Below are 27,963 nucleotides of genomic sequence, written 5' to 3' on the forward strand. Positions count from 1 at the left end.
AGAGGCAATGCAGAGTGATGGCCCTTTGCAGGAGAGCTTTGGGGTGTGACATTTCCTGTGGGATTGTCTCACCTCCAGAAGTTAGACATCTCCTGCAAACAGCTTGCACCTGCACCTCATATTCTCACTATGCAGAGAGTGGACTGTCAGGTGGGTAATTTATTCCTCTGTGACACAGGTGAGGAAATACCTGCCTAGGGAGGTGCTTCATTTGTTGCTTGTCTGTAGATGCAGATGGAGCAACTGGACAAGATGAGACACTTAACCTGTAGAGACAAATATAAGAAGCTGTTCTCAGGTATCATTGTGGACCAAAGAAGTAATGCAGACCAGACCTGTCTGCTTCAGTTACCAGAGATGGTACAAAATCACTTCAATGGGGTATCAGAAAGTAATTTCTACCCTTATTTGGTCTTCTGCACTGGGCAGCTCGCACTGTGGAGTTCAGTTGAATCAACTGAATGGAGTCAGGGCTTTGGAAGTCTGCTGAAGCCCTTAGCTAGCCAGAGAGGTAAGTGGTCTGATTTTAAGAGAAATTTAGTGTTTCTTATTCATAATGCCACCTACTACAGCTACTTACCTGATGCTTGAAGTGTTAAGATCTGATATTTTGAAATCTGTGTCAAATATGTGACGTATATATGCTATTTATGTGTATACATTTTTGTTGATAAACACTCTGTGATTAGGCATTCCTGAAGATAGAAGACTCTGTTCTATTTGAAGAAAATCTGTGGGAGTTTTGCCTTCAATAGAGTCACAACGTAAGGTCCTATTTTAGCAAGGTTATTAATTTAATTTAAGCACAAGCCTGGGTGTTTTCTGGAAAACTCTTTTCATATGTAGCTATCTAATTATGCTTCTTTTCCCCCCATCTCCTTTCTCCTGGGATACATAAAGAGCTAGAAAAAGATAAATGTAGTTTTGAAGGCTTGGAGATGTTATTCTGATGAGCAGGGGACCAAGATGAAATTGTGTTGCCAATTTTTTTAACTTCTCCAGTCTTGAAGTTATCAGGACACAAATATAACAATTTGGGATTATGATATAGAGTCTAGGAAATTCTGAAGTACCTGTATGGCTATGTGATATAGTTCAAAAATCTACCAGAAAATGTACAGTCTGCTCGACCCTGCTTTACTGAAACTTTTGCTTTATTAAATAGTGTTTTAAAGTAAGGAGTGTAGCGTATTTTTAGTACCAGAAACAGAAAGCATTTGAAAAATTACATGTCAGATTGACAGAAGTAATGAAAATAGCTGATAAACACTGAGTTTGTGTATAGGGTTTGGTTGGGGGTTGTTTGGCGTTTTGTTTTGGTTTTGTTTTTTTTCAGACATACTTTTTGGAGGCTTTGGGATGCCTTTCATGCCTCTAGCTTCAGTGGGACTCAAGTATTTAATGGGCATCTTAAAGACAACATTTTACTGCATGGGATGCATGAGAAAATTATTTCAGTTGATAGCTGCTTGAGGGTAGGGAGCATAAGACATTTTGCGTGCACAGGAGTGAACGATGTCTAGATAATGTAGTACACACTGCATGTAGTCTGTACATGTAGTTTAGTCTGTAATGACTCCTTTAGATTGTTTGCATTGTAAGTTAATGTCTTCAAACACCAAAAAATTTCCTGTAGTGCGTTAGCTGCACAACCGTTCTAGCAACCCAGAAGTTCTGGCTGAGTCTTTTGATAATCATCCAGTTTGGCCATCACATTGTCTGTAACTGTTAAACCCTGAGGAAAGTTTTTAGCATCAGACAGATTCTTTTACTGTTTAATGTAGGTCTGGGATCAGACAGCTGCTCTCAGGGGTGGAGCTGAAGCTTTGAGAAGCATTAGTAAGAGAAGATGGTGCGTTGTATCCAAGGTGAAGCCTTGGCTGACCTGCAGCCCCGTGGTGTATTTACATCAGTGGCTGAGTTTTACTGAACTGCATGGCAGCCTTTCATCCATCTGTACGACAGCGTATTTAAAAAACCAGAAAATTGTCGCAGAGAGATGGTGTGTTGCGAGTTTTCAGAAAAAAAAGTTTAAAGAGATGGGGATGCTAATAAAAGACGTTATGGCATTTACTGTAATGTGCAGAGCACACATTAATTGGAATTTAAGTGTTAAGAACTACATTTTAATAACACCAACCACAGCTGAAAGCAGTCTTTCTGGGGATTGTTGTTAATGTGGCTGAAAAGCCTCTTAAGTCTACAGTATTTTTATCATCTCCAGTGAAAGGACAATACAACAGGAGAAAGTTTTGGAAGTCTGAAATTTATTTTTGTCTATCCATCAACAGGATCATGGTTTCTAACAAAACATAATTATTCAGTGTTTGTTTGTGAATGGTGTAGGAATTCCACAAGTAAAAAATTGTGGAATAAGTTTTTACTCATGGAATTTTTTTTCATGTTTTTGGCTAATTTTTTCTATTTTTAAATTTCTGTTTTGGATTCATTTACAGTATATTTTCTTTTGATGGTTTTGTCAAGACAGCAAAACCAAACAGGGAGGGCATTTAACCAACTGAGCAGATAGCCCTCTGGCCAACTCTTGGCTCAATTTTACATGGTTAATCTTATTTTTCATGGATTCTAAATGTTTGTGCTGCCAATACCATCCTCTGTATTTGCCTGCTCACAATTCACATCTGCCTCTGGGAATCTGTCAGCCCTTTAACCACACAGGTGTCCCATCAGAAACACTGGCTTTCCTGACCTGGTTTCAGGACAGGTCTTCAAGCAGCTCCAGTCCTTGAGCTGAAGGTCCTGATAGACTTTAGTGGAAGTGAAAAAGCATAGCTGATACCTAGACCTTTTGATTAAATGAGGCAAAAGGATGCTTCTTTGCCGGAAAACATCAAACCAGACTTAATAAATCATTGTGCTACAAAGGGAACTTCAATGAGTTACATAGGCACTGTCAATAGCCTGCTGGTTTTTGAGCAACCCATGGGCATGTTCCCTGACACATGATAGAGCTTCAGTAGCTCGGGTGTTTAAAGAATGACTATAATCAATGTTCAATAGATATAATTGTTCTGAATGTCTTCCAAAGATCTCGATATGTTCACAATAAGGCCCCAGTTTAGCAAAGAGCTTACACCAAAACCGTCTGTCCGCTCGTGAGCCAGTATATGAAATGCAGCTCTAAACAGCAGCGGACTTTCAGTCTCATTCCTCAAAACGGAATTATCAAAATCATCTGATTTACATATAAGAAGCTAAATTTAGTCTTGCTATTTGGGTTTTTTTCCACATGCTTTTCTGTTATCTCCACAGGAAAACTTGCTGGCATTTTGAAAAGGGGTTTGATTCACAGATAGTCTTCAAGATTTTGATAAAGGATATTTTGCTCATGTCCTTAGTAGTGTTTGCAGCTAAGTGTGGTAATAAGGGAGCAGAGCTGTTCATGAGGAATGTAGAGAGCTGACAGTGTGCTTTGGTATCAAAGTTTGAGAGCTTCAGATCTAAGGACCGAGGAATATGACCTAGGTCATCAGTCAAGGGCTAGGTTGTTACTGACAAGTGGAAATACAGCTGTAACCCTAAAAGGGCAAATACACCCAAGTGCATGAATCCTGTTAGTATCAAAATTATTCTCTTTCACTGAACTTATGATAAAAATATCTATTTTAAGTCTGGTGAGCGCATTGCAGATTACACAGAGAGAGCCTGCGTTACGCAATGTATGCCCTCAATTAATAGATGCTGGATGGTGGCCAGATAATGTATTGCTGTAATGGCATCTGTGCTTCAAACTTTGTTAGACAGGTCTTAAACAGAGTAGAAGAATTCAGCATTTTACTCATCCAAACCCAGCAACCCAAAGAGGATGGGCTGTCTAATTTCTTGCCTTTAAAAACCTAGAGAAAAACCAGGTGATTTGGAAGACCAAATACATACTCACTTTGCCTGATTGGCCACTTAACTCTGCACTTTGAAAAACCTTACTGAGCCAGTCCAGATAACTTCTCTTTTAATGAATTTGCTCTGGAAAAACATCCCATTTCAAATATGTTTCTTTTTTATTCTGTGATGCATGGCTAATGGTATCTTAGGCTAACTAGAGTATGATCCATCATAGACACATCCTATAGTTGACTAAAAATACAAAGGAAGAAGGTTATCTTCTTCTTTTGCTGATATGATTGCATTTCATCACCGAGAGTGAACTGTGAGCAAGATATTCAGCCAGGGAGGGGAAGAAAAGAATGACAAATATGTGAAAGAGAATAAAACCAGATAGACAGTCCTATTCAGTTTGAGTTCAGAAAGAATGGTGCTTTTCCCAGACAGGCCCTTTAGCAGAAGCATTTATCAGTCTGATTTGGAGTTTGAAATGGTAGACAGTAAAAAAGCAGATGAGTTTTCATCTCCCAGAGAAATTAAAAAGCCCTTTATAACATTCAGCCTGTAAATAAAGGAGAAAGCAATCCGTCTAGTAACACACCATCACTAACTGAAGCTTCTTCAGGGCATTTCTCTAGCTTTTCCTCCTAGAGGTAAATTAACACAATTTCTTTGTCTTTCTCCTTCAAATTCCTATCTCTGGAACACAACTGCTGTTTTCATATCCCTCTTCTGTTTTCCTCTTATGTGAAAGCCTGTCATTAACTTGTTTACCCATGAAATCTTTGTTTCAGAGGGCAATCATATTCCTTCCTACATAACCCTCAAATAGGATTATTCTGTCTGTTTTCCTGCAACACTTGCCATCATACCCAGTATTTAATGAGGCTCCACATTTTATGATAGACAGCCTTTTACTTTCTTTCCAGTTAATACACCATACTTCAAAATGCTTGCCTAAACCTTGTGAAGTATTTGCTGAATATTTGCATAACACCATTGCCTACAGTCAGATACGACACCAATCGGGAGATGCCCTTTAGACTGAGGTCTTGTTGATGTAGGATTTCCTGCAAGATCCACGAAGAATGGCCCTTTTCATCATCTTAAGCTTATCATCCTGTTATACTAAATTTAATTTGTATTTGTCATTGGAGATTCAGATTCTTATTCAAAAGCTATTAAATATTAAGAAGTACCATCAACACTAAACATATGCAGACGGGGGGGAGGAGAAGGTTGATGTGAGGGTAAAATGTAAACTGCAGTATATATTTGTGTCACTTTTGAAATAATTTGATCTCTGCACAGAATCTGTCATCCCATAGTGATACCATTTGCTGGCCATTTTTTAGTATTTGTACCAGACTGAAAAATATTGACTTTTAGGAAACCTGAGCTTTCAAATTATACTGACCATATTCAAAGGATTGAATTCAGCCATGTAGGGCTTCTTTTCATCTGTTTTTGCCTTTATAAATTAAATCTTGAGGCCAAGGACCAAGCGGTTTTCTTAGTTTGAAAAACACTGAGTGTGTTTCTTGGAATCACAGCAGCCTACTAGAAACTAGTAGAGTTGCAAAATAACCTGAAATTGTTTCTCGCATGCTTATGCTACCAGTGAAGCTGAAGTTCAAGCTATTATTAGCTGGTAAAAATCATTGAATATATCTTTCCTTAACAGAAATGTTATGTAGTCATTTCTATATTGGATATAAACCTGAAAAAAAGACTAAAAACTAAATAAAAATAGAATAGATCTCATAATTTAAATAATGCATGGCCTTTTGGACATGAAGAAGAAAGAGGAGGGCATAACCAAAATTCCATTATTCATTTCATATTGTTTAAGACAGTTAATTCCAGGCAGTCTTCTTAATGCCTTGGGAAAAAACTAAGTTCTCATATTGAGCTTTATCTAAAATCCATTAAAATAATAGGGAATCCTTCTGCTGAGGCCAGTAGCCTTTGGACAGATTGTGTTGTTTTGACAAGCAAAATAGTTTATGTATGCTTAACTTCTGAGGCAAAATAACTGAGAATAGGAATGTGCAGTCATCAGCTAGACAGCTTTTATTCTGTACTGTACCAATACAGAGCTCAAAGGCTTTGAAGGATTTACAGTAGTGATTTTCATTTTTTTCTGTGTTAATAACTTTAAATATTTTAATGAATAATTAACTAGGTCAGAACCTAGTGCCATCATGTTTAAAATGTTCAGAATAACACAAGTTTTCAAAATTGAAGTATTTGCAAAAATATTCACCTTTTCTATAAGCATTTGCAAAAGATTAACAATTTTGTAATGTATTTACCTGCAGGATCCAAAACTGCGTGAACTGTTGGATGCTGGGAACATAGGAGGTCGACTGGAAAATCGAATGATAACTGTTGTCTATGGTCCAGACCTGGTCAATATATCATACTTGAACTTGGTGGCATTCCAAGAGGATATAGCAAAGGTAATATTCATCTGTGTCATATAAAATTAAAATATTTTTGAAGTGTTGTTTTGAGATATGGGTAAATGAGATAAAATTGGGGATTCCTATGAAATGAACTTCCGTTCTGCTATAGAGCTGTGCCACTCAATACCAAAGAAATGAGCAGTCATTTTATTCTGGGAATTAATTCCACAAGTTTTCTTCTCCTTGATGTACGTGCTTATCTTCAGAACATTGCTTTTAAAGCCCAAATAAGCATTGTGAAGATAATGATACACAAAAATTTTTACTCAACTATAAGATGTATAGTGTGACTCTCCAAACACACGTCAATATCTTTCAGCAGTTATCACCCTTTTAGGCTTGTTCTAAGTGTGGGGGCATTATGCGCATCTGTGAGAACAAAGTTTGTAAATGGTTGACTTCTTAAGGTTGATCTGTATCGGAGTAGCAGCAGTCTACAGGTCTGCCTTGTATACTCAAATATTTCAGCAAGCAGTCAATTTAACTTGCATGCATAACCATTCCTGCTCATCTTCAAAGGTTAATTTTAAGCATTGCATTTTGTCTGCTGATAGCCCTTGATAAGAATAGTGAAGTCAATGTCGTTGCTTAGCAAAGTATTTTTTCCGTGCAGGTATACAGTCCCTTCATTTCTGTCCAACACACCACATGAAACTCAGTTGTGCGTGACAAGCAAGTTATGACGGATAGTACATGTGTCATAGTTTTAGCTGGGATAGAGTTAATTTTCTTCACTCTAGCTGGCATAGTGCTGTGCTTTGAACTTAGGATGAAAACAATGTTGAGATAACACACAGATGTTTTGGTTGTTGCTAGGTAGTGCTTGTACTAGTCAAGGACTTTTCTAGCTTCCCATGCTTTTCTGGGTGCACAAGTAGCCAGGAGGGGAGGGGGCACAGCTAAGAGAGCAGATTCAAACTGACCAAAGGGATATTCCATATCATGTAACATCATGCCCAGTACATTAAGTGGGAGGGGCTGGCTGGGGGAGGGAAGCAGCAATCACGGCTCGGGGACTGGCAGCATCAGCTGGCGGGTGGTGAGCGGTTGTATCGCTTGTGTTTCTGGTTTTTTTCCTTTTCCATTTTATTATATTATCATTATTGTCATTATTATAATAATCATTATTATAATTATTATTTTATTGTAATTACTAAACTGTGCTTATCTCAACCCACAAGTTCTTTTGTTCTTCCGATTCTCCCCCCCATCCCACAGGGGTGGGGGGAGTGAGCGAGCGGCTGCATGGTGTTTAGTTGCCAACTGAGGCTGAACCATGACAACATGTTTTGGGGTTTTTTTCCTTCTTCAAATTTCTGTATGACTCAGTTGTGTTTAATGAAGTGGGAGCTCTTTGCATTATCTATTCCAAATTGACATACAAAAGCTGCCCCTCTTTCCACTTCCATTCACATAGATAGACTGATGACAGCCTCTAGGTCACCATGCACAGAACACACTTTCATATGGTTTGCGTCCTTGAGTCCACTAGATTGTGCTAAAAAAATAATTTTTCTGTAGACTGCTGTCATTTAACAACAGTTAGGAGTTATTTTGTCACCTCACAGGCAACAAGGATGGTCAGACCAGGTTAAAAAAGGTCATAGGATGAAAGCCTTAAGCTGGGAAGATGTGGTTTTGCTTGTCAGGTTTCTGTCTCTGCTGATCTTCACTAGTCGATTGGTCAATTTGGCAAAAACACATATCAAAGAACAGTGGAAAATGACAGCATAGAAACAAAGTTAGTTTGTGGTGGTTCGCAGGCTGCTGAGTGGGAAGTGCTGTCCTTGCACTTGAAAACCCACAGCTATACTCTACAGAGTGGTTAAGAAACCTTAGCGCTGCAAAACTGAAAGCGATTGAAACAACTTCAGGGAAAAAAAAAAACCAAAACACCACAACAAAACCTTAAGCATATGACAGAAATTGAAAAGGTATGCTAAAGCTTTACCAGCAAAACTTTTTAGCCCTGTCCAAGGAAGAGGGAAAATTGCCTAAATCACAAATGGATGTCTTTTTTTCTTTCCTGTCTAGCCAGCAATCAGTGAACTGTAATCTTATTTGCTAAAACAATGCAGAAATTGGTATTTTCAGACCATGTTCTGTTTGGTAGTGGAAACTTAAAAATACTGCAGATAAAGTAACATTTTAGAAAAGCTTGGCTGCTCTAAATCCTGGGTAACTCCTACAATCTGCATAACTAAGACTCTCAGTCTTCCTTGTTATTTGTAAATGCAGTAGATGAAATAAATTCATATTTTATCAATTGGGCACTGTAGCCTGGGGATCAGATTTTCAAAGCATTGCAGATTAGCTGTGCTTGCCCTGAAATCGTGCTAAATATCCTATTTCGTTGAGAGCAGGGTTTGATCACTGCTGAATGCATCTAAGAATTCTTCCTTCTTTAACATGGTTTCCAGCTCTGTATGAGCCAGACCACAGAATCTGGTCCTTGGCATCTCCAGGACCCATGGACTCTCAGAGGAGTCGTTATAAATAAGCACAACAGGGAGGTCTGAGAGGGCATGTAAATACAAGACACATGCAAATTTTGACCCTTCCCCTCACTGATGTTCCAGGGAAGCAAGTGCCAGTGAAAAACTCCCCCACCTTTCCCTTCTCAATGCATGAATATTTTTCAGATTAACCCTTCAACTATTCAACTTCCTGTAAGTGAACTAAATAAAGAGCTAGAAATGATTATGTAGTTGTGATGTAGTGTTTTATGTGCATTCCTCTGGGATAAAGTAACAAATGTTTAAAGCACATTAGCTATGAGCTGAAGGGCACAGAGCAGCTGGTTTGTTCAAAGAATGCAGCTTGAAATTCATTAGATATTGGTCTGAAAGGGAGATTTCTGGACACGTCTTGATGGTGACGAGAACTAGCACTGATAGAGTTCTTGCTTGTTTTCAGGTGGGTGTGCCTGTGCCTGTCTTGGGATAGGATTTATGAATGCTCACAAATCCTGCACTGCAAGCCAGGATAAAAAAAGTTAACTCTCAAACTCTATTCTGAGAGGATGTTCTGTTTCTCTGTCTCCATTCCCGATGTGAAGGAGTACAACCTGTGAACCTCTGTCTCCTCTACAGTATTTCATTCTCTTCCCAAATCCAGTAACTTCAAAAGTGAACATCCCGTCATTCCCATCTCTCTCCTCTTGTTCTCTTTTGTGCCTCTCGTGCCAACTCTGTTCTCACTACGCTAGTCCATCCTGGTCATACAGACCCCTATCCAGAGCCCAAGGAAATCTGTTCCTTCTCAGTTTGATGAGCTTTGGATCAGATCCATCACTAAGAGCTGATGAATACCTTCATAAGTAAACTGATGTAGTCAAAGATGATTCACAAGTTGTGCTACACTGTGCTTTCCAGCATACATCTTTATTTTTCCAGCTTCTTAGGCACATTTAAGAGCTTGATCGGTATAATAAAAACCATACAAATTCATGTCCATTTGATATATTTTTTAAAAATAAAATTCATACGGATGGTGGAAGTGTAGAATTTCAGCAGCTTGCTTTGCTACCCTCCTACCAAAACCAAACATGTGAGAAACATTGCCTTCACACTTAGTCAGTTCTGATTTCAAGGAAGTGTTTTCAAGAACGTGTTTTTTCTTGTGAAAAGTCTCGTCTCTTCTGTTGAGATGAATGTCTTGCAGTATGTATCCTGATGCGTGTAATAGAGGAGAGAAATTACTTCCCTGAGCAACAGATTTCCAAATGAACTGCTGCTTACATGCTACCTGCCAAAGCACGGAACTGCTAAGTAATTTGTTAGTAAAGTTCACAGGAATGATAGAAAAATGAATTAGTGTAACAGGAGAGGAGACTGAGTTCAGGGAGCTCTTATCATGATGGATGCAACTTTCTTGGAGTTGAATGTCGGAAGGCTGGGTTCTTCTGCTACCAAAAGGTATCAGAGGCTTCCAGTCAGCAAACAGTGTGTTGGCACTAGTACCATCCTATTTCAAAGTACCTAGATTCATATTTTCCTTTTGTATTGCATCTGTACAGGAGTCTGCAGCTACAATGGTGATTCAGAGGCTGTTATAACCTTTCTGCAGTAGGCTGTTTTCTTTCTACACATGACAGCTTTTTACCCCGCAGAGCACTCTCACTGAGCGTTCCCTTCTGGAATCACTGCTGCTGGTAAAGATGGCTGCAAAGTGCATCATGCATGGAGTTAGAGTATGGGCTTTACTCTGTACCATGCAGCAAAACAAAGGAAACGGAGCCATTTGGTAGCTAAAGCGGCGAGACGCATCTCAGCTCACAGCTTGATGCAAGCTCATCAAAGTCAGTCCAAAGCATCTCCTTTATTTTTTCAGGTCTGTGCTTAGGGCTGTTGTTTCCCCTCCTGCTGAGGGTTCAGACCAGCAACTGGAAAGACACCACGATCTTTGGGATATTTTCTGGTCTTGGGTTTTTGGCTGCGGCTCTGTGGTGGCTGGAATGAAGTCCCTAAAATGAGCGAGGCAATGAGCAAGTATTGCTTGTGACGTGTTGTCTTGACACCTGTATCGTTAGAAATGGCTCAGCCTGCAGGTAGCCCATACAGTATTTGGCAAGAGCTATGTGATCGCTTGAAGAGCCAGGAAAAGCTAGCAAAGGAACATGGCAAGACTGTTCTTATAAATGATGCTTGTAACAGGCACATAATAACCGAGTTCCCCTTACATTCCTGTCAACAAGCACTCGGACAAAGAGAAGGAAGAGCTGGTGTGTGGGATACTCCTGAAGTGGCCTACTTCTGTTTTCTACAAAACACCAGTTTTAAGGCTGGCAGAATCAGTGAGATCAAAACAAAGCCTATCAAGATGTGTTAAAAGCCAACATATTTTCAATTTCTAAACAATATTTTATGTTGCCATTAATCTTTGCAGTCATTAGTGTTACAGGGAGAAGTTTTAACTGCTATTATTAGTGCCTAAACAAAGCAGCATCTAAAAGATTAGCCTATTTTGAGCCTGGAAAAATGACTTGCCAAGAAGAAAAAAAGATGCTGCATTTAATGCGCTTTTTGTTCCAACAGCCACAGCAAAGCAGTGGTGTTGCTAATGAACCTGACTTGTGCTCTTGTTGTTTCTCATATCCCTGGGGATTTTTTTTAAATTAGACCTAAGAAGGAAAAACAAGTAAAGACAAAAGTGGAAGCTGTCATGAGCAGTGGAGGGGAGGAATACCTCAGCACAAGTGGTTTACCTCCACAACAACAAATCTGTGTTTGAGGGAGGAAGATTTCTGTGCCAGAAATACCAGTCACTGGTAGGTGTGTTGTCTCAGCTGCTTAGGGGTGATGATGTAAATGGAGTGGACTTAAGGATCTGATAGCTGAAGGGTATCAAAGGCCCTTATAACGGTAGGCATATAGGTAGCCTTATCTCTTCCTCTTTGGGAGCAACTGTGTGAGACCAGTTTCAGGAGCAAGATCTGAAAACTTCAGGGTACAAATCTTAACACATTTTAAAAAAAAAAATTATGACTGCTAAACCTCTCAAATCGATCACCTAGTCATGTGGAAACTTGAGGCTTTTTAGGTAAAACAAGCTCATAAGCTCCAAAGTGATGTAGCAACATTTATTTCATTGGAAGTTAATGAAACTTATCATCACTGTCAATTTTTGTCAGAATGAAATCACCTTATTGTTGTATTTTTTCCTCAAAAGAAGAGCAAAGGAGAGGGAATACCTCCAAAGTGGAGGCATCTGGGAGGGTGTGTGGTCATGGGAATTTTGGATCTGGACTGTTACGAAAGGAAACTCAACTTTAGTTTCAGTTTCAAAGAAAACTCAGAAAAGTTCATCAAGTAAAAAAAAACCAAACCACACACAAAAAACCAACCAACCACAAAACCAAAACCACCACATTGTTTACAAATGCATTGTTTATTTTTGTTCCATTCTTTTTCAAAGGGGTGAAACAAAGCCAATCCAAAACCGATGTTGTGATTGAAGGGATTGCAATTAAACATTGTAAATAAGCACCAAGTTAGGAAGGAAAAATTCAATGAAATTGTCAGTGAAGAGCGGCAGGAGAGATCTGCAAGGGAGGAGAGTGACAGGCTGAGCAGTGAAGTCTAAACTTTGGTTTGTAATCATGGATCAGCTTTGCTGGGAGCCTGGGAAGGGATGGAGACCTCGGAGGACTTCAGCAACATGCATAAAAATGAGAAAAAGAAGTCAGGAAAATAAAGGGAGTAAAAGTGAAGAGAAGGGGGGTGTCCAGTGAGCAGTAGGAGGATGTTTCTTCCCTGTGTCAGGGTAGGAAGAGGGAAAAATAATTTAGCAAAGGATAGGACCACAGCGTAAGGATGTATGGTAGAGCGAAGAGGAGCTTTTCTCTTTGGAGTTGCATCTTTGTGCTCATATATCAGAATAATTTAAATGTATTCCCATGTGTTTCTGCTGGTGTGGATTTTTAAGCGTTTCTTACATTGGGTGGTAAGATCACAGATAGAGTCAGTACTTGCAGTTCTTCATTTGGTATCCACCATAAAAGATAAGGCATGATATTTGTTGTCTGAATTACTTCATGGTCTGTAGAGGGGCTGATGCGAAGGCGCTCATAGCGAGCTCTTACAAGAGGGGACTTTGAAGCAAGAGACTTGGTATGGTATGGTCCGTACCCCACCCTGTTGGATCTGTCTGTCTTTAAAGGGATTTAAGCCCACTTCAGCTTCATTTTATAAGGATGGTGGTATAGAGGCTTCTGGTTTTAATCCTTAGTGTGTCAACCAGAACAGTGTCTAACGCACGAGAAAATGTATTTTTTCTGTAGCATTTATGCACATCTTCCAGGAACTCGAATATGTTTTGCCATCAGACATCCATGATTTTTTTTTTCCAATTCACTGGAATAAGATATCTTTAAAAACTATTTGCAACAGTCTTCATTTTTTTGCAGCATGAGAAAATCAGGTCTCACAGACAAGGAAGGAAGCTGTAACTGGCAGAATCAAGTTCAGACTTTAATTGGGCACTTTTTACTAACAATATAATTTTCAAAAATATTTTGCATTGTATAGATAAACATCTAAATAAAGCCTCACTTAATCAAATTTTCTCTCAATAGGAATGGTCAGATGAAGTGTTCAGTTTGGCAACAAATTTGTTGGCACAGAACATGTCAAGGGATGCATTTCTGGAAAAAGCGTAAGTGGCCATCGTATTTATTGCTGTGGGTGTTGCTTTTTTCTCTGCGTCATTTTCCTCCTTTCTTGTTAGTCACATTATCATCTATTGTTTCTGCCTTGATGAGTTGTCACTTCTATAAACACTGGCTGTCCTTTCTCATGGTTTTAAAAAGCCTGTTATCTAAACGTCATTTAAACAAAAATCTTGTTAGGGTTCTTGCAAACTAAGTCCTAGTAAAAAAACAGAATGAAATGCCATCTTCCCCTTGTATTCAAAAGGAGTAGCTTCAGCTGTAGTGTGAAGCTTTGCATTTAAAATGAAAGAATATTCTGCATTTAAAATGGAAGAATATTCTGGACCGACTTGCTTCTGGCTTGTTTTCCTTTTTTTCTGTTATTGATCAAAAAATGAGGAACGCAAAAGTCCATTTTCCTCGGTCTAATTGATCTGGTTTTCACGTGATTCAGAGGGAAGCTCTGAATCCATTCATCTAGTGCTCTGATTCTGAGTTGCTTTCAATGAGGTAGCTGTTTATGAGGATGTTTAGCACGTAAAAACACACCTCTGAAAAAAAAAAGAACTAAACTTGATTAGCAATTCTCAGCTGGGTGATAAGTGCACATGTTGACAGTGTTTTGCATAAGTGATAGCATTGAGAACAACGTGGCAAAGCCTACCAGATGGTGATGATAATGAACGGGGGTACTTGCTCTTTTGGGGTTCCAAAGGGAAGATATTCCCTCCCCAGCCTACGAGTTGACTGATTAAATTCAGCTTTGTGTCTCCATCAAACCACCTTTTAATTTCTGCTCACGGAGAGAGGCTGAGTCCAGCTGAATACCAAACTGGGGCTTACGTTCCCAAAACTTGCCTCCATCCAAGAAACAAGTTAACCCACCCTTTTTCTGGACTTTCTAGGGCTGTGCGTGCCTAATTTCATTAGATGCACCCATATTTAGTGAGACATTTCCCAACTGCTTAACTTTAATCCCATGTACATATTCATAGATGCCTGTTCTGGGAGGTGTGTATGTGTCTGTGTGTGTTCCCTTCTCATGGTGTTCGTTGTGGTGCAGCTGAAGTCAAAAGAAATTCGTGAAGAAACTTTGAAGGTTGGATATTGCAGGAACTACAGCTTTGTGTCTGATGCATTGCTTGGACAGCAATGGTATATTAGGCAAACCAAATCCCAAATGGATAGAAACATTTAACATTTCCTTTTCGCTCCACACGTTGAGTGTGCTAACCTGAGCAGACCCAGGTGGGAGAGCAAGAGCAGAGGTGACTTCCTTCAACTCCACAGGTTGTAGATTAGTTACAGAAGTGATTTGAAATTATTATTTCCATGCCTCTTACCACTCAAATCCCCAGGTAGCCAGCGGACTTCACTGACAGGTCTATAATGGGGAGGATTGTGGCTGTACCTAATGGGTGTTTTCATATCAGGTTCACAGGAGGAACATGTTATCACACAGTATAGTAAAGCAGTCTTATTCAGAGCCATTTTTATGTGGTGGTTCAAGCAATATTAATTAAAGATGAAGTCACCGGACTTGCTGCGTAGATTCAGTAGCAGGCAAGCATGGCATTCCTGTCTCTTCTTTTCCCACTAATCAGTAAATCACTTTGGAACTTCTGGGTTTCCAGGGTCCTCTGCACAGATGCCAAATCAGAGTCACTTAAGAAATCTTTGACTCGAAGATTAAAAATATTTCCCTATTATAATTACTGCACTAGGCAAAGGTTTGGTTGCAGTCTTATAAGAAGCCTTTTGTTGGAATAGAAAAGCAAATTGCATTAGAGCAGAATTAAAAAGGCTGTTTTCTCTGTAGCTTTCAGTCCCTTGCAGCGTTGGAAGTGCAATAATAAACAGCTTGAGGGGCTCTCCTGTGGTTTGGTCAGATGAGAAAAATAGGGTTAATCTGGGAGGAGGGGTGGTTAATAAAAACTGCCATTTGGGTAATGGTTTTGAACTAAAGGAGGGTAGATTTAGACTGGGTATAAGGAAAAAAATTTTTACTATGAGGGTGGGGAAACACTGGCCCAGGTTGCCCAGAGAGGTGGTAGATGCCCCATACCTGGAAACATTCAAGGTTAGGTTGGACAGGACTCTGAGCAACCTGATCTATTTGAAGATGTCCCTGCTCACTGCAAGGGGGTCGGACTGGATGGCCTCTAAAGGTCCCTTCCAACCCAAACCATTCTGTGATTTGGTTATAAAGTGTTCATTCTTCTGTTGTAATCATGCAGTATATTTTTCTGTTGGGGTGCAAAAATGGACACTGGAGTACATTAGTACTGAAGTACTGACTAGTGCAATAATGAGCAAAGGGTGACTCTGCTGTGGAAACCTTGGTCAGCGTTACGTCCAGAGTTTGTCATTCTTGAGGTCGGCAGTGCGCTACCGAAATGAGTCCATTCGGCTGCTACGGATAGGATTATCTCCTAGTAAGCTTTCTAACAGGAATAACATGCTTGGTTTTCTTAGATGCATGGATAATGGCTGCAGGGGAAAACATACTGTCCCACATATAACAAAGAAGTTGGGAGGAAAAAAGGTGGCAAGTGCTGCCTGGTGTTCTTCAGAAACACATTTTTAGTTTGCTTTAACTGAAGTTTAGAATGTTTTCCTCCCTCTTCTTCCTCCTGCCCCACCCCCCGCCCCCATTTTCTTTTATTTCTAGCTTCCTTGGCTGTAGAGGAATACATTAAATGTGACCAGAATGTACCCAAAAGTTTCAAAAAATAGAAGGTAAAACTTAAAAACCCTTTTTTTACTAGCCGCTGTGACTTTTAACTTTTTTTTTTTAATCCAGCTCAGTGCTGGGAGGTGGGGGCAGAGGAGATAAGGTTTTTGTTTGGTGACACAGTAGTACAAGACATACCAGTTTACACAAGATGTGAATGAGGAGACCAGGATTTGTGTAAATGTTCCTGTCCTGGTTAGGGATATTAGCATATACTTTGTTTTTGAAGTGATTGCTAATGGAATTTTCAGTTGGGAAGAAAAGGAAAGGTTATTAGAACCATGCAGTTCCTTTTTCTTTTGGTAGGCCAGTGGGTAAAGTCAAAAAGTTTAAAAAAATAAATAATCCTCTGAAATACTTACAATCTGGTGAAAAATGCAGCACCACTTATTGCTGCAAAACTCACAGTTTTAATTATATTCAAGTGGAAGAGATGAAGCACTCAAAAAGTCATGCTCTTTGCAGGCTGCTGCTGGTAGGCATTTTGCTGGTAACCAGTAGTTGTCGCATAGTGGGAGGATCATGGGATAGCAGCTGTAGGCCCCACTGCTTCTTGTTGAAGCTACTGGATGACTCCTGTTTCTGTAGTCTTTGAATCGGTAGGTTGAAAGATTTGGACAAAGATGCATCCTCATCCTGCTGCCTTAATAAGCATGCAAGAGAAGTCACAGGTCCTGAGATACCGAGATGCTCTAAATACTCGGTTCAAAAGGTGGATAATCGCCTGACGTAGACGGTTTCAGCATGTAATTTTTATGTTACTTCACGCTGGAAATGCCCTGGGCTTGCCCAGGGCTGCTAGGTATACCGATACTCTCGCTGGTGCAGAGACATTTTGGTTGCCAGCAATTTGACGTAGTTCCAGCTGAGGAGCGAGAACATTTAGGGTCAATGGAGGAACCTTCACGGATATGTGATGGGGAGGGCTTAGGGTGGCAGGGATGTTGGTGTGCAACATCCAGGGATGGTTTCAGCCCCTGGAAGAGGAGGAGTACAGCCACCTTTCCAGTCAAGTTGTGTAGCCTGTGTGCCACAGTTCAGTCAGCTGATAGACTGGCAGGCAGCCTGGGTGAGAAGGAGCTTGGGGGACGATAAATTTGTGCATTGATGCTATTTGCAATGTCCTGTTGCAAGATGGACAGCATTTGACACTACATGTGCATTACTGTTGATGGAAAACGTATTTACTGATTAATGGTATCTGAACAGGTTTTCATATTGGGCAAAAGAGCTGAGTGGAACTTGCCATGTGATCAGAACAATGGCATTGAGCTAAAAGTTGGTGGAGACATACTTGAAAATGCTGTAAAAATAAACCAGGATGCTTTTCTCTCCACAGTTACACAAAACTTAAGCTGCAGGTGACTCCAGAAGGGCGCATTCCTCTGAAGAAGTAAGTTCTGTTCCCCTTCCTTCGCATATAGTGTCCTCTGACTTTTTAGTGTGAATATATATTTGAGATGTCAGAGACATCATGAGGATAAATATATTCAAATTGTGTATCGCTGCGGTAATACAAAAAGAGCAGTGATGGCTCTTTCATATAACTATCTGCTGTAATAGGGGCTTGTGTGGGGTAAACTCATTGTGGGCACCATTAAACTTGCTTGTGTTACCAAGCAGCCAGCCAAATGGAAATAAATAGCTAAAGATGAGATAGGCTGGGAAGTAATAATCAGTCTTTAAGCCACGTAGGCCATCAAGGCATGTCTGTAAGCCAATTCACTCTGGTTTGTCTTAATTTTGCAGCATATACCGCTTGTTTTCCGCTGACAGAAAACGAGTAGAGACAGCGTTAGAAGCTTGTAATCTTCCATCTTCCAGGGTAAGCATCTGAATTTATTCCTGGCCCTTACAAAGTGTTGCTTGTATTTGGCACTGTTTACTCTCTATTGAGTTGAGGACAGTTTGTTTGAGGCTGATCATACTGTGCTGGCTTTGCTTCTGGATAGGTCCTCAGCAGCAGGTCTGTCTTTCCCACACAGAAGTTCCTGAAACCCATCTGCAAATCTGAGTACCTTTGATTTGAAAATGTGTGGGGACCAAGAGTGCCTGGAAGAAGTGCAAATGGATTAAAGGAAAGGGCAGGGGGTTGTGTGATCTCTCCTGGACAAACCCTGTGAGAATATTCTAAGAATCAGTGACTGTTGCACAATTTTTAAGGCATGATTTCAGAGCAGTCACAGCTCAAGGTGTAGCTAATGGTGTAATCTGTATTCTTCTCACAAAAAAAAAACCTATAGCTTGAGTTAAGTGAAAACTTAAACTCACTGTAGCTTATCTAAAAGGTGCATGGAGTGTATGTTGAAATGCTATAACATCAAAGCTGTTAATGCTGTGGGGGTGCAGCCATTGTATGCTGCTAATCCAGGAGCTGTCCTCAACCTGGAATATTTGCAGGATGGTACCTCATCCTCAGGAAGGCTTTTTTCAAGAGGCATGACCTCGAGCAGGTAATTCTAGTTAACACTGAAGATGTCCTTAGTCTTTCCTCTCAGGGGGAGCTTCTCCTCGAGGAAGCTTCTTGGAAGATAATTCCTACATTCGGAGGTCCAAAAGACAGAGCAGAATTAGTCTGCAGCAGAGGAGAGCCTACATCTCCTAATCCCTCACTCTTTTAGAAAATCATGCTGTGATGTTCACTCAACCTTTGCTTCCCCAGTGGTTTCTTAATACAGCCAATTCCTGCAGCCTCAGAAGGGCAATGGAGCAAAATCTTCACAAGCCAAACCTCAGATGCCCCTTACTAAGGAGACCTTCCTTCTTAGGTTTGTGAGTTTAATTCCATGAAATTCCAAGGAATGTCTGTAAAGCAGGTATAAAAGATTATAATAACCTTATCTAAAGTAAGGTTGTGAGGGTAGCAACATGGAAAGAATAATTTTAAAGATGCGGTTTCATTTAATTGTTAGCAAACAAGATAAGTTATGCAAAAAAAACCACTGAAGCATTGCTTTTTAAATCCCTTGATTTTTTACTTCTCTTTAGTACATATCTCTGAATAAAAAATCTAAACATCACTGGAGTCCTTGAAAGAAACTGCAGCCTTTTTCTGCTATTTATTTAAGTGCAGTCAATTTTACATACTTGTGCTGGGATACCATCTTGAAATCTATTCATAGTATAAAGTAGAGCCTTTCTTTGGTTGGGGCAAGAGAGGAATATGCTTTATGCAACAAAGAAAACTGTGTTGATCATCTTAGCTTCTAAAATATTTTTTTCAAAATGCTTAAGAAGCATGAAACTCTGAATCTCATAGAGGGAATGGAGTAGAATAAAATCAATTCTTCAGCTACCACTCTTTCCCTTTGTGTTCCTGTTTATTTGAACAAGTGAAATTCCTATACTTCAGCTATTCTTAACTTCAACTTCCAGCTTTTCTGCCCCATTCTACTACAGGAAAAACAGTGTTCCCATAAAGCCTTGAAGACCACTGGACTCCCAGCAGCGTGCAAGACATGACTATCAGGGAATCTTCCTCAATAAAACTACACCAAATTATTCACAGAAGTCGTGAAAGTCTCTCATGGACATTAACAGCTTAGACTTTTTGGGTGGTTTCCATTCATGCCTCATGAAAGATCCTTCTAAAGGTCTTCTCTCCAAGTTTCATAGAAAAAACATACTTCTCATCCATTAGGAAGACACGGGGCTCACTGGCCCTGAGTGTCACATGATGTTTTGTTGCACCTCTCAGAGCCTGTGGATGACCCTGAAACACAAAATGAAATTTGTAGTCATGGGTAAGAGGACGCCAAGTCATCATTTATCACTCTCTTCTTGATGCGTAGCTGCAGGGTTGGGACAGTCCCTCATATATCTTATGCAGTGGCCTGAGCATAGGGCAGCCTGATCTATGCTGCTGGGGGATAGTATCATTGCATGGACTTGTCTGTGACAGTACAAACATCAGCATCTGCCAGCCCTAGTCTTCAGCAAATTCCCTGTGTGTGTCCTTGCCAGGAGGTCTTGTGGGACAACATGCAGGCACTGTATTTAGTGTGAGAGGAGGAAGGGTTCTCATTGCCTGGATAATTACCTTCATCCTGCTGCTGCAGAACAGCACCAGAGAGGCTCCCCAGCAGTGCCAAAAATGAACTTTTTTTCCTATTTAGGGACCTTAATAAGGGATGGATTCTCTGCAGCGCTGAGCACTCCAGCCCTAATTTAGCTGAGCCATTGAGCATGACTGCAGTGGGATGACCCATGGACTTCAAGTCAAGCACAATTTCAAAGCGTGGATTTATTTATTTATGTATTTCTGGGTCGGACCTGGCATGTGTAATAGTCTTGCAGGTCCAAACCCTGTGTGATCTGATTTTTGGCCACATTTGTCATCCAGCAGATCTGAAAGCAGAGGAACGTTTATATAAATGTTTAAATGACATTTTAAAATACACCAATGAGTTTTTGAGTTTGGCATCTGATTCCCCTATGATCTATATTTTTTAAAAAATCTTGGCTGCTTTGGGGGGGGATATCCTTTTTTTATTGTTGGGTATTTTTGTTTTGTTTTTATTCAAAGGTGCCTTAAATAGAATTTGAAGAGCTTTATTTCAGTCACCTTATTGGCTCTGAAGACTGGTTTCTCTCTTCCAGTTTAATGGAGAGATTCACAATGAAGCATCAGTGAGCTTGGCTGTTAACTTAAAATAAAACAACCAGCTATTGAGTCCTATCTGTGCAAATAATCTGAATTAGTTTTTGTGGTGCTGAATATATAACAGACTGGATACAGATGTTATAAAAGCAGGCAGGTTACCAGACAAATCATAAATCAACAGTGCTTGAAATTAGTAGAGTCTTAATCACAGAATAAAATTGAATGCCAATATTCAGCAAAGCTGGAAATGAGGGATGCTCTCATGTGGTACAGAAAGTTTGTGATATGTTCATTGGTCTCAAAAAAGAGATTAGTGCATAAGGTATGTGGGTGGTTCCACTGAAATGTGAATGGCTCAGACCAGGCTGAGGAAAGGGGCAGTGTATTCTGATTCCTTTCAGCAGGCAGGCCTTTGGAATCCAAATATAGTTGCCTGAGTTTGTGCCTGGGGTGGCAAATGCTTGCTGAAAGCAAGGCTTTCATCTCCCATCTAGATCTCTGTGTTTTGTAGCACACCAATTACATTACTGGTAGGAAATAATTATTAAAAGGTTCTGTACTTATGCCTGAAGACTTGTGTTGATATCCCCTTTGTAGGTAGGCGTTAGTAGACATGTGTTGGGAAACAGGTATATTTTCTTAATTGGAACCAAGTGGCAAATAAAAGCCTGGATCTTGGGTTATTGGAAAAAAACCATATTTTTTACAGTCTTGAGTACCTTCAAATCTCCTGTAAAGGAAAAAATATATTAGGTCAATGGGAGATTGTAATTTTGTGGTAATTACGGAATCAACATCTAAAATGCCCTCAGGAGAAGTGCTGGTTGAGGAGCAGTAGCCTGCTGAATAGGGATTATAGGTACAGGGAACAGAGGAGAGCAGGGTGCCAGCTATAACAAGACAATTCACAAGCTTTATGAACCCTGGCCTTCAGGAAAACACAAGTATCAGCAGTCCTACTCTCAGCCAAAGGCACTGCAGCTCAAATTTATCGAAGTCTAGTAGGTGCAGCTTCACACATAGATCTGTGTCACCAATGGCTGTTGCTGAAAGGAGCTATTTCCATCCTCCAACTTCAGGTTATAAACTACTACTTCTACACTTGCACCGGATTTAGCAGTTGTGCTGTTGGTGGGTTACCTGGCTCAGCAAGCTGATCCCAGGCTAAAGTGCACAGGGTTGTTCTGGCTGGTTAAGTTTTGAACCAGTTCAACCTGCAGCCACTCTTGCAGCCTGCCAAAAAAAAAAAAGAAGGTGCAAGGGTCTAATAGCTGGTGACCTTAGACTGTTGGAGCCTGGAGATGGGTACGCAGCTGGAGAAGGGAAGTAGCCCAGCTTGGTCCAAGCGTGAACTGGGTCTGGTTCAGTTGGCACTTGCAGGCAGAAACACTGAGCGATGGTCACAGTATAAAACTCTCAGGCGTCTGCAGGTTTCATAGATGAAAGGAGAGATACAGTGACGCCTGTGGCATTCACTTTTTTATTTATTTGAACCCAAAGCAGGAAAAATATTGAAAAGTTTCCTTCCATCTAACAAAGGCTTCAATCGGCACTTCCGGTTCCCTTGGCAATGGTGTTAAAACAGGCAGAATAAATAAAAGTAACAATTTCCTCTATCAGCAGCTTGCTTTTGAGACGACCAGGTTCAACGACGTTTAAAAGCAAATGGCTTTTTGTCCAAGTTACAATTTTCCTCCTCCAGTTCATCAGATTTAGGCATTATTTTGGAGCCATGGAGAGGCGTCACATGGCCCATGGTGCTTAAAAATTTGATTTTCAGTATTTGCATTCCAATTTTTTTTGCATTTTCTTTTTTCTTGTTCCTTTATAAGGTTTCCTCTCTGCAAAATACAAGCTTCTGTGTAATTTTCCTTTCACTGTGCACTGATGCAAAGGCAGAAGCCAGTGAGCACACCATTACTGTTCTGTGCTGAAAAAAGCTTTGCACGTTCCTTGGGGTCCTCATTTCTTCCCAGCTCCACTGAAGAATCTGTCCTTGCTGCCTTCCGCAAAAACTCTGGAGCTTGAAGGCAGCTCATGCAAGTGGGAGGAGGGCTCCTGAGCTTCATGCAAAGGACTGTTTACCTTATCCGGTCCAGTAATTCCCTCCAGTTAAAAACAATAATTCTATTTTTTCAGAGAAAAGGCATCAGGTATAATGGGGGTGATGAAGGTGTCGTCTAGAAGTAGGATTAAATGTAAATTGTTCTAAATTTTAGAAAATGTAGGAAAAAAATGCTGCTATCTTTTCTGTAGGAGAGCATTTTTATTGATTTCTGTAAAAGAAATCTGGTTGCAAAATGCACTACACTGAGTCTTTAGGACAAAGATATATGGACAAGCTACACTGCATCAGTCTTGCCCAGAATCACGATATCTTGAATGCTTATATTCAGAAAGGAAAAGGAAATGTTTCTACTGCTGTCAGAGAACAAGTGTGTTAATAATGACTTGTGGACCCAGTTTGTTCCCCGGTTCTTTGAAAGATTTGCAAAGATGAGCAACGTGGTTGTCCTCTGTAACACTGCCATTGTGCACATGGGCTCAGCACCACCAGTCAGCCACCCTGCTGGGATGGAGCTCAGAGGCTTCATCAGGATTGAGATACCTATTTATGCTATAGATAATGGGGTTACATGGGGAGATTTTCTTTCTTCACAGGTGCTCAGAGAAAGAGATAACTTTGCCTTATGGAAGCTAAGATGACGGATGTATTTTGATTGTTTTTAAAGATGCACTCTTTAAGATGCTCTGTTACTCAGGGGAATTTATTACTCTGCAAAATCTGGGCTTCTCTTGTTGGTTGCAGGAAGGAAATAAAAAAAAGTGCCATAGTGAGTGATCTGTTTACAAGGAGCGTATAAAAGTGCTGTATCGTTCTTTGACTGTTCTTTCCCTGTTTTGCAGAATGATTCAATCCCTCAAGATGACTTCACGCCAGATGTGTACAGGGTGTTTTTAAACAACCTCTGCCCTCGGCCTGAGATCGACCACATCTTTTCTGAGTTGTAAGAAAAGACGCGCTTCTTCCTCCCCCCCCTCCCCCTTCACTGAGTTTCTGGGCTAGGGATGGCAAAGTAGGTTACTTAAACTACGGCATCATGCAGCAATTGCCAAGAATGGGTTTCAGTGTCAAGCAGGGCTGTTATTTAACCTCAGATCAAGGGTTCCTTCTCTCCCAGGCTTTTGCCTGCAGTTCTAACAGCCAAAGTTCTAAAGTAATTTGTTCCTAGCAGAGCAGAGATGCCACGTCTGCTTTTTCTATATGGATTAGGATAATGTAGGCTTCCTTGAAAGTAAAGGAAGGGGAGTAATAAGCAGTAACAGCATGCAATAGGTATGAGAACATGCATAATCACACCTAAAAGCTTAAATAGGAGTTGCAAAAAATGCAGTAACTTTTAGGATTTGTGCATCGTGAATTCACACCGTGAAATTAAATTAGCAGCCAGCTACAATTGATTTCATACATTCAGTTACAAGCTATATAACTCACGTTGCTTCTACCCCTTGCAGCAAGTTGTTGTAATTCCCAGTTTCAGCAGAGCCTGATAAATGGAGTCAGAACATGAAGCAATATGAAAGCAAAGTAATTTCCAAAAATCATCCCAAGACCACCAAAGCAATCAGCAAACGTATCTTTGCAACACGGGTGTGCTCACATACTCCTTTTGTGCTTATTTTCACTAAGGTTGAGGTTTCAGAGGAATGCAGCCTTGGCCTAGTTTGCTTCCATTGAACCCAGGGGTAGACTTCCCATTGCTGTCTCAGTGAGTAGGAGTAGGCCAGCCCTGAGGGCTGTAGACAGCCCTAACCACCTGGCTTGGAGGCTTCCTGTGTCTCCATTTGGGGTACAAACTGTACCCAAACTCTGCTCTTTTTACTAACTCTCTAAACAGGCATCTTTTCGCTTGCTTTGCAGAGTACCTATCATTTTTTAGCAGGTTTATAATAAAAACACAAAACCCAAGTAAATACTGGAATAGTGAAGTCAGGGCTGCTGTTATTCCGCAGTACAATAGTTGGGCCAGGAATGCCAGCGGAGTGTTTGTGGCAAGCTCAGGATTGAATTCCACATTGTTTTATCTTTCCCTTTTCTAAATTGCGTAGTTGCAGGAATCCAGAGGAATGAAGACCATTAGCATTGCCCTAACTCTTCCCACTGATGTCAGTAATGCTGAACGCTTTTAAAAATCTTACTCCTAGATATTTGAATGACATGTTGAAGAATGTTTGTCATTACATGCTGGCAAAGTAAATAAGCTCAGAGACACAGTGGGACAAAGTTTTTGTTGTATGATAGTTTGAATCTTGTTTCAGTTTCCCTGGGGAGTTACAGAACATTGAACAAGATTTCAAGGAAATGTATTTTAATGGCTTTGCTGTTGCTTTAATTCTTCTCTAGTGGTGCCAAGAGCAAACCATACCTTACTGTTGATCAGATGATGGAATTTATAAATTTTAAGCAACGTGATCCACGATTAAATGAAATCCTTTATCCACCACTAAAACAAGAACAAGTTCAACAACTGATTGAGAAGTATGAACCCAACAGTAATCTAGCAAAGAAAGGTCAGTGGTTTTGATATTCTCACTGTACTCAGTTTCTGATTTGAAACAATGACTCAATTATCCTACAGTGTGTGCTAAAGAAAAATTTGGTTCAGAATCAAATTGCATTTCCAACTGTCTGCTTTTGGACTGTCCAAGCCTGTGAGACATAATGTGGTTCATTTTTAAATGTATTTGGTTGGGATCAGTTTAGGAAGGATGGGGCTGGTTTCAGGATTTACTTTTCAGTATGTGTAATTGATAGTTTAGAACAGTTGCTCTGGTATGTAAACTTCGTCAGAAACCTTACTATCACAGTGACTGTTTACCACATCTGAAATGTAAAATCTAAAGAAACAATTGGTGGAACTGAAACTGAAAAGATTATATTCTATCGTTTAATATTAGTAATAAGTCCAGCCCCCTGCTTTCTGATAAAGTGGTACACGAAGTAAGATGTGAGAGTAGCTGAGTGTGTCTCGTGCTATAATCACAGAAAATTCCCTTTTGAAAATCTTGAGTGTTGTCAGGGCTTAACTGGGAATTTAGCGAAAACCAGCGAGCAAACTCCTGCTCAAATCCCTGCATATTTTTGCTACCACCACAAGTCTTAAAATAGCATCGAATTTGTGTCTGCATCCTGTTTTATTCCAATCCACATATCCTAATGATTACCCCAGCTTTTAATGTATTTATGCCTTAGAAATTTTAGGGACATGGGAATATCCTGAAAAATAGATCTGATATGAAAAAAGATGTTTTGGTCCAGAGATTTTGGATCCAGAGGAAACAAAAAGGCATCTTTTCCAAAAGTCTGGAGGTGAACCAAAGGCACTCCTACCCCTCTCCCTGGAAGCCTTCTGACCTAGATGCCTTTCTGAAGGAAACCTGTGGCTCTCGATGCCATGATCAATGTCTCAAGACAAAACACGTGTAATTTTTCTCATAAGTCTTCTTATTTTTCTAGTCCAATCAAATTTAGTGTTTTCGGAGGTTCTGGTGGAGGGTTAAATCCTGCTTCTTTGTCATGCTTTTGCAAACTGTCTTGACTTCATTCAGAATACTAGCATGAGCAGATGAAAATATGTTGTGACCTCTTGTCTTATCTGTGCAAATATTAGAATATTGCTCTGTGCTTACCTTATTTCACATCAGCTACAGGAAGGTCTGGTACCTAAAAAATCATTCTTATTACCCAAATATTGGCACTTCATATAAACCAAATAAAGGATTTATTAGAAGGAGGTGTGCTAGCAGAACGCCAAAGTCAAAATGAAATCACATTTTCACTAGCAGTAAGGAGGAAGCATGGAACAAACCTCAGAAAGAAGGGTGCTGTGATGGTGTTTGCTGGCGCCCTCGAAGTAGGATTTGTGGGACACCTCCAGCTTACTCTAATTTACATTGGTGCATATACTTGCTGGAAGCACTTGCTCTTCTACAGGTGCCTCTCTTCCTGGGTATGATTCGTATTGCTCTTACAGAATCAGTCCTTACAGAAAATGCTGACTTTAAGAGGGGAAAGGCAGATCACAGAGAATTAATTCCTTGTGTGGGGTTTGCTGGTTTGTTTTTTTTTTCCCTTCAAACTTGTGTGCTCAAGTCCAGCAAACTCTGACAGAGCTGCCACCATTGTGCTGCAGACACCGCCTCTTATATAGCACCCTGTCTGCCAGCTGAGCTGCAGCAACTGGCACATGCTGCTAACTGTGCTCCAGTGCAAATCCCAAGCTTACTGCGTTAAAATTACAGGAATTGGCTAATCAGGAGTAACATGGGGACACAATATTTTCTGTACATCTGCTCCAAGTTGGGAATGCAATTCTCTGTATATTAAATGAAGTGTAGGTGTGTGCACTCAATCCTACACTTGTAGAATAATTGCAAACAAATGCTGCGTGTCTGTAAAATGTCACCAAAATATAACAGTGCACATTCAAAATAATGATTTAACCTTTTAATATGGTGTTTTGTAAAAGGGATTGCCACTCAGGCTTTCTGCTGTTGGAAAGGGACTGTTCATAGCCTGAACTGCAGGGATGGCAGACTGAAGTGACACACTTCTGCAACACTTTCCCTGCCACTGGAACTTGGCCCACTGAGCAGAGATGTTATTTTCAGTAGACCTGTGGATGTTCAAACCACAGTTAGACATGGTCCACTGTTACACACCCAGGAACTTGTTAGCCTTAACTTCCCACCTCTGCTGCTCAGTTATTCTGCTAAATTTCTTGTGGTGGCATTGCTTATGTCTGCTTGTTTGCCAGGGCCGAAGTCAGCGGAAAGGTAGGGATGGAAGAGGAATGGCCCCAGTGTTGTCAGTTAACATAGTAAGAGCAAGTAGACCTGCAGATAAAATAGGTAAGAGGGTAGCAGAAGCCTTCATCCAACATAGTTCTCAAAGAAACCAGGACCAAACAGCTCCATGAAGAGAGATGGGCTTAGGGTCGTTGTCCACATGCTCCTTTATGCTCCTGTGTTTCAAAGTGAGCTAGAAGAGGTCCCAGCTAAACAACTCCTCCGAATCAATGGGTATACCAAAAAAATAGAAGAGCAGCGTAGGGAAGAGAGGAGTAGTGTAACAATGCACATAAGGCAGAGGTAATGATGTGAG

The 27,963-nt window shown here is 40.3% G+C and overlaps 1 protein-coding gene across 9 annotated transcripts in view; it reads left to right on the forward strand.

Moving 5' to 3' along the window:
* Positions 1–27,963, forward strand: part of PLCB1 (phospholipase C beta 1) — a 407,677-nt gene that overhangs the window by 238,560 nt on the left and 141,154 nt on the right. For all 9 annotated transcript variants that reach the window (XR_012659744.1, XR_012659743.1, XR_012659745.1 and 6 more), the window contains 6 exons: positions 6,165–6,305; positions 13,387–13,466; positions 17,535–17,588; positions 17,945–18,020; positions 23,706–23,806; positions 25,204–25,370. Coding sequence is in view for 6 of the 9 variants with exons in the window: in XM_075088215.1 (XP_074944316.1) it covers positions 6,165–6,305; positions 13,387–13,466; positions 17,535–17,588; positions 17,945–18,020; positions 23,706–23,806; positions 25,204–25,370 (619 nt within the window). In the remaining 3 variants the exon portion in view is untranslated. The remainder of the gene's footprint in view (positions 1–6,164; positions 6,306–13,386; positions 13,467–17,534; positions 17,589–17,944; positions 18,021–23,705; positions 23,807–25,203; positions 25,371–27,963) is intronic.

Source organism: Phalacrocorax aristotelis, chromosome 3 (assembly GCF_949628215.1).
Source record: "Phalacrocorax aristotelis chromosome 3, bGulAri2.1, whole genome shotgun sequence".
NCBI classification, from domain to species: Eukaryota; Metazoa; Chordata; class Aves; order Suliformes; family Phalacrocoracidae; genus Phalacrocorax; species Phalacrocorax aristotelis.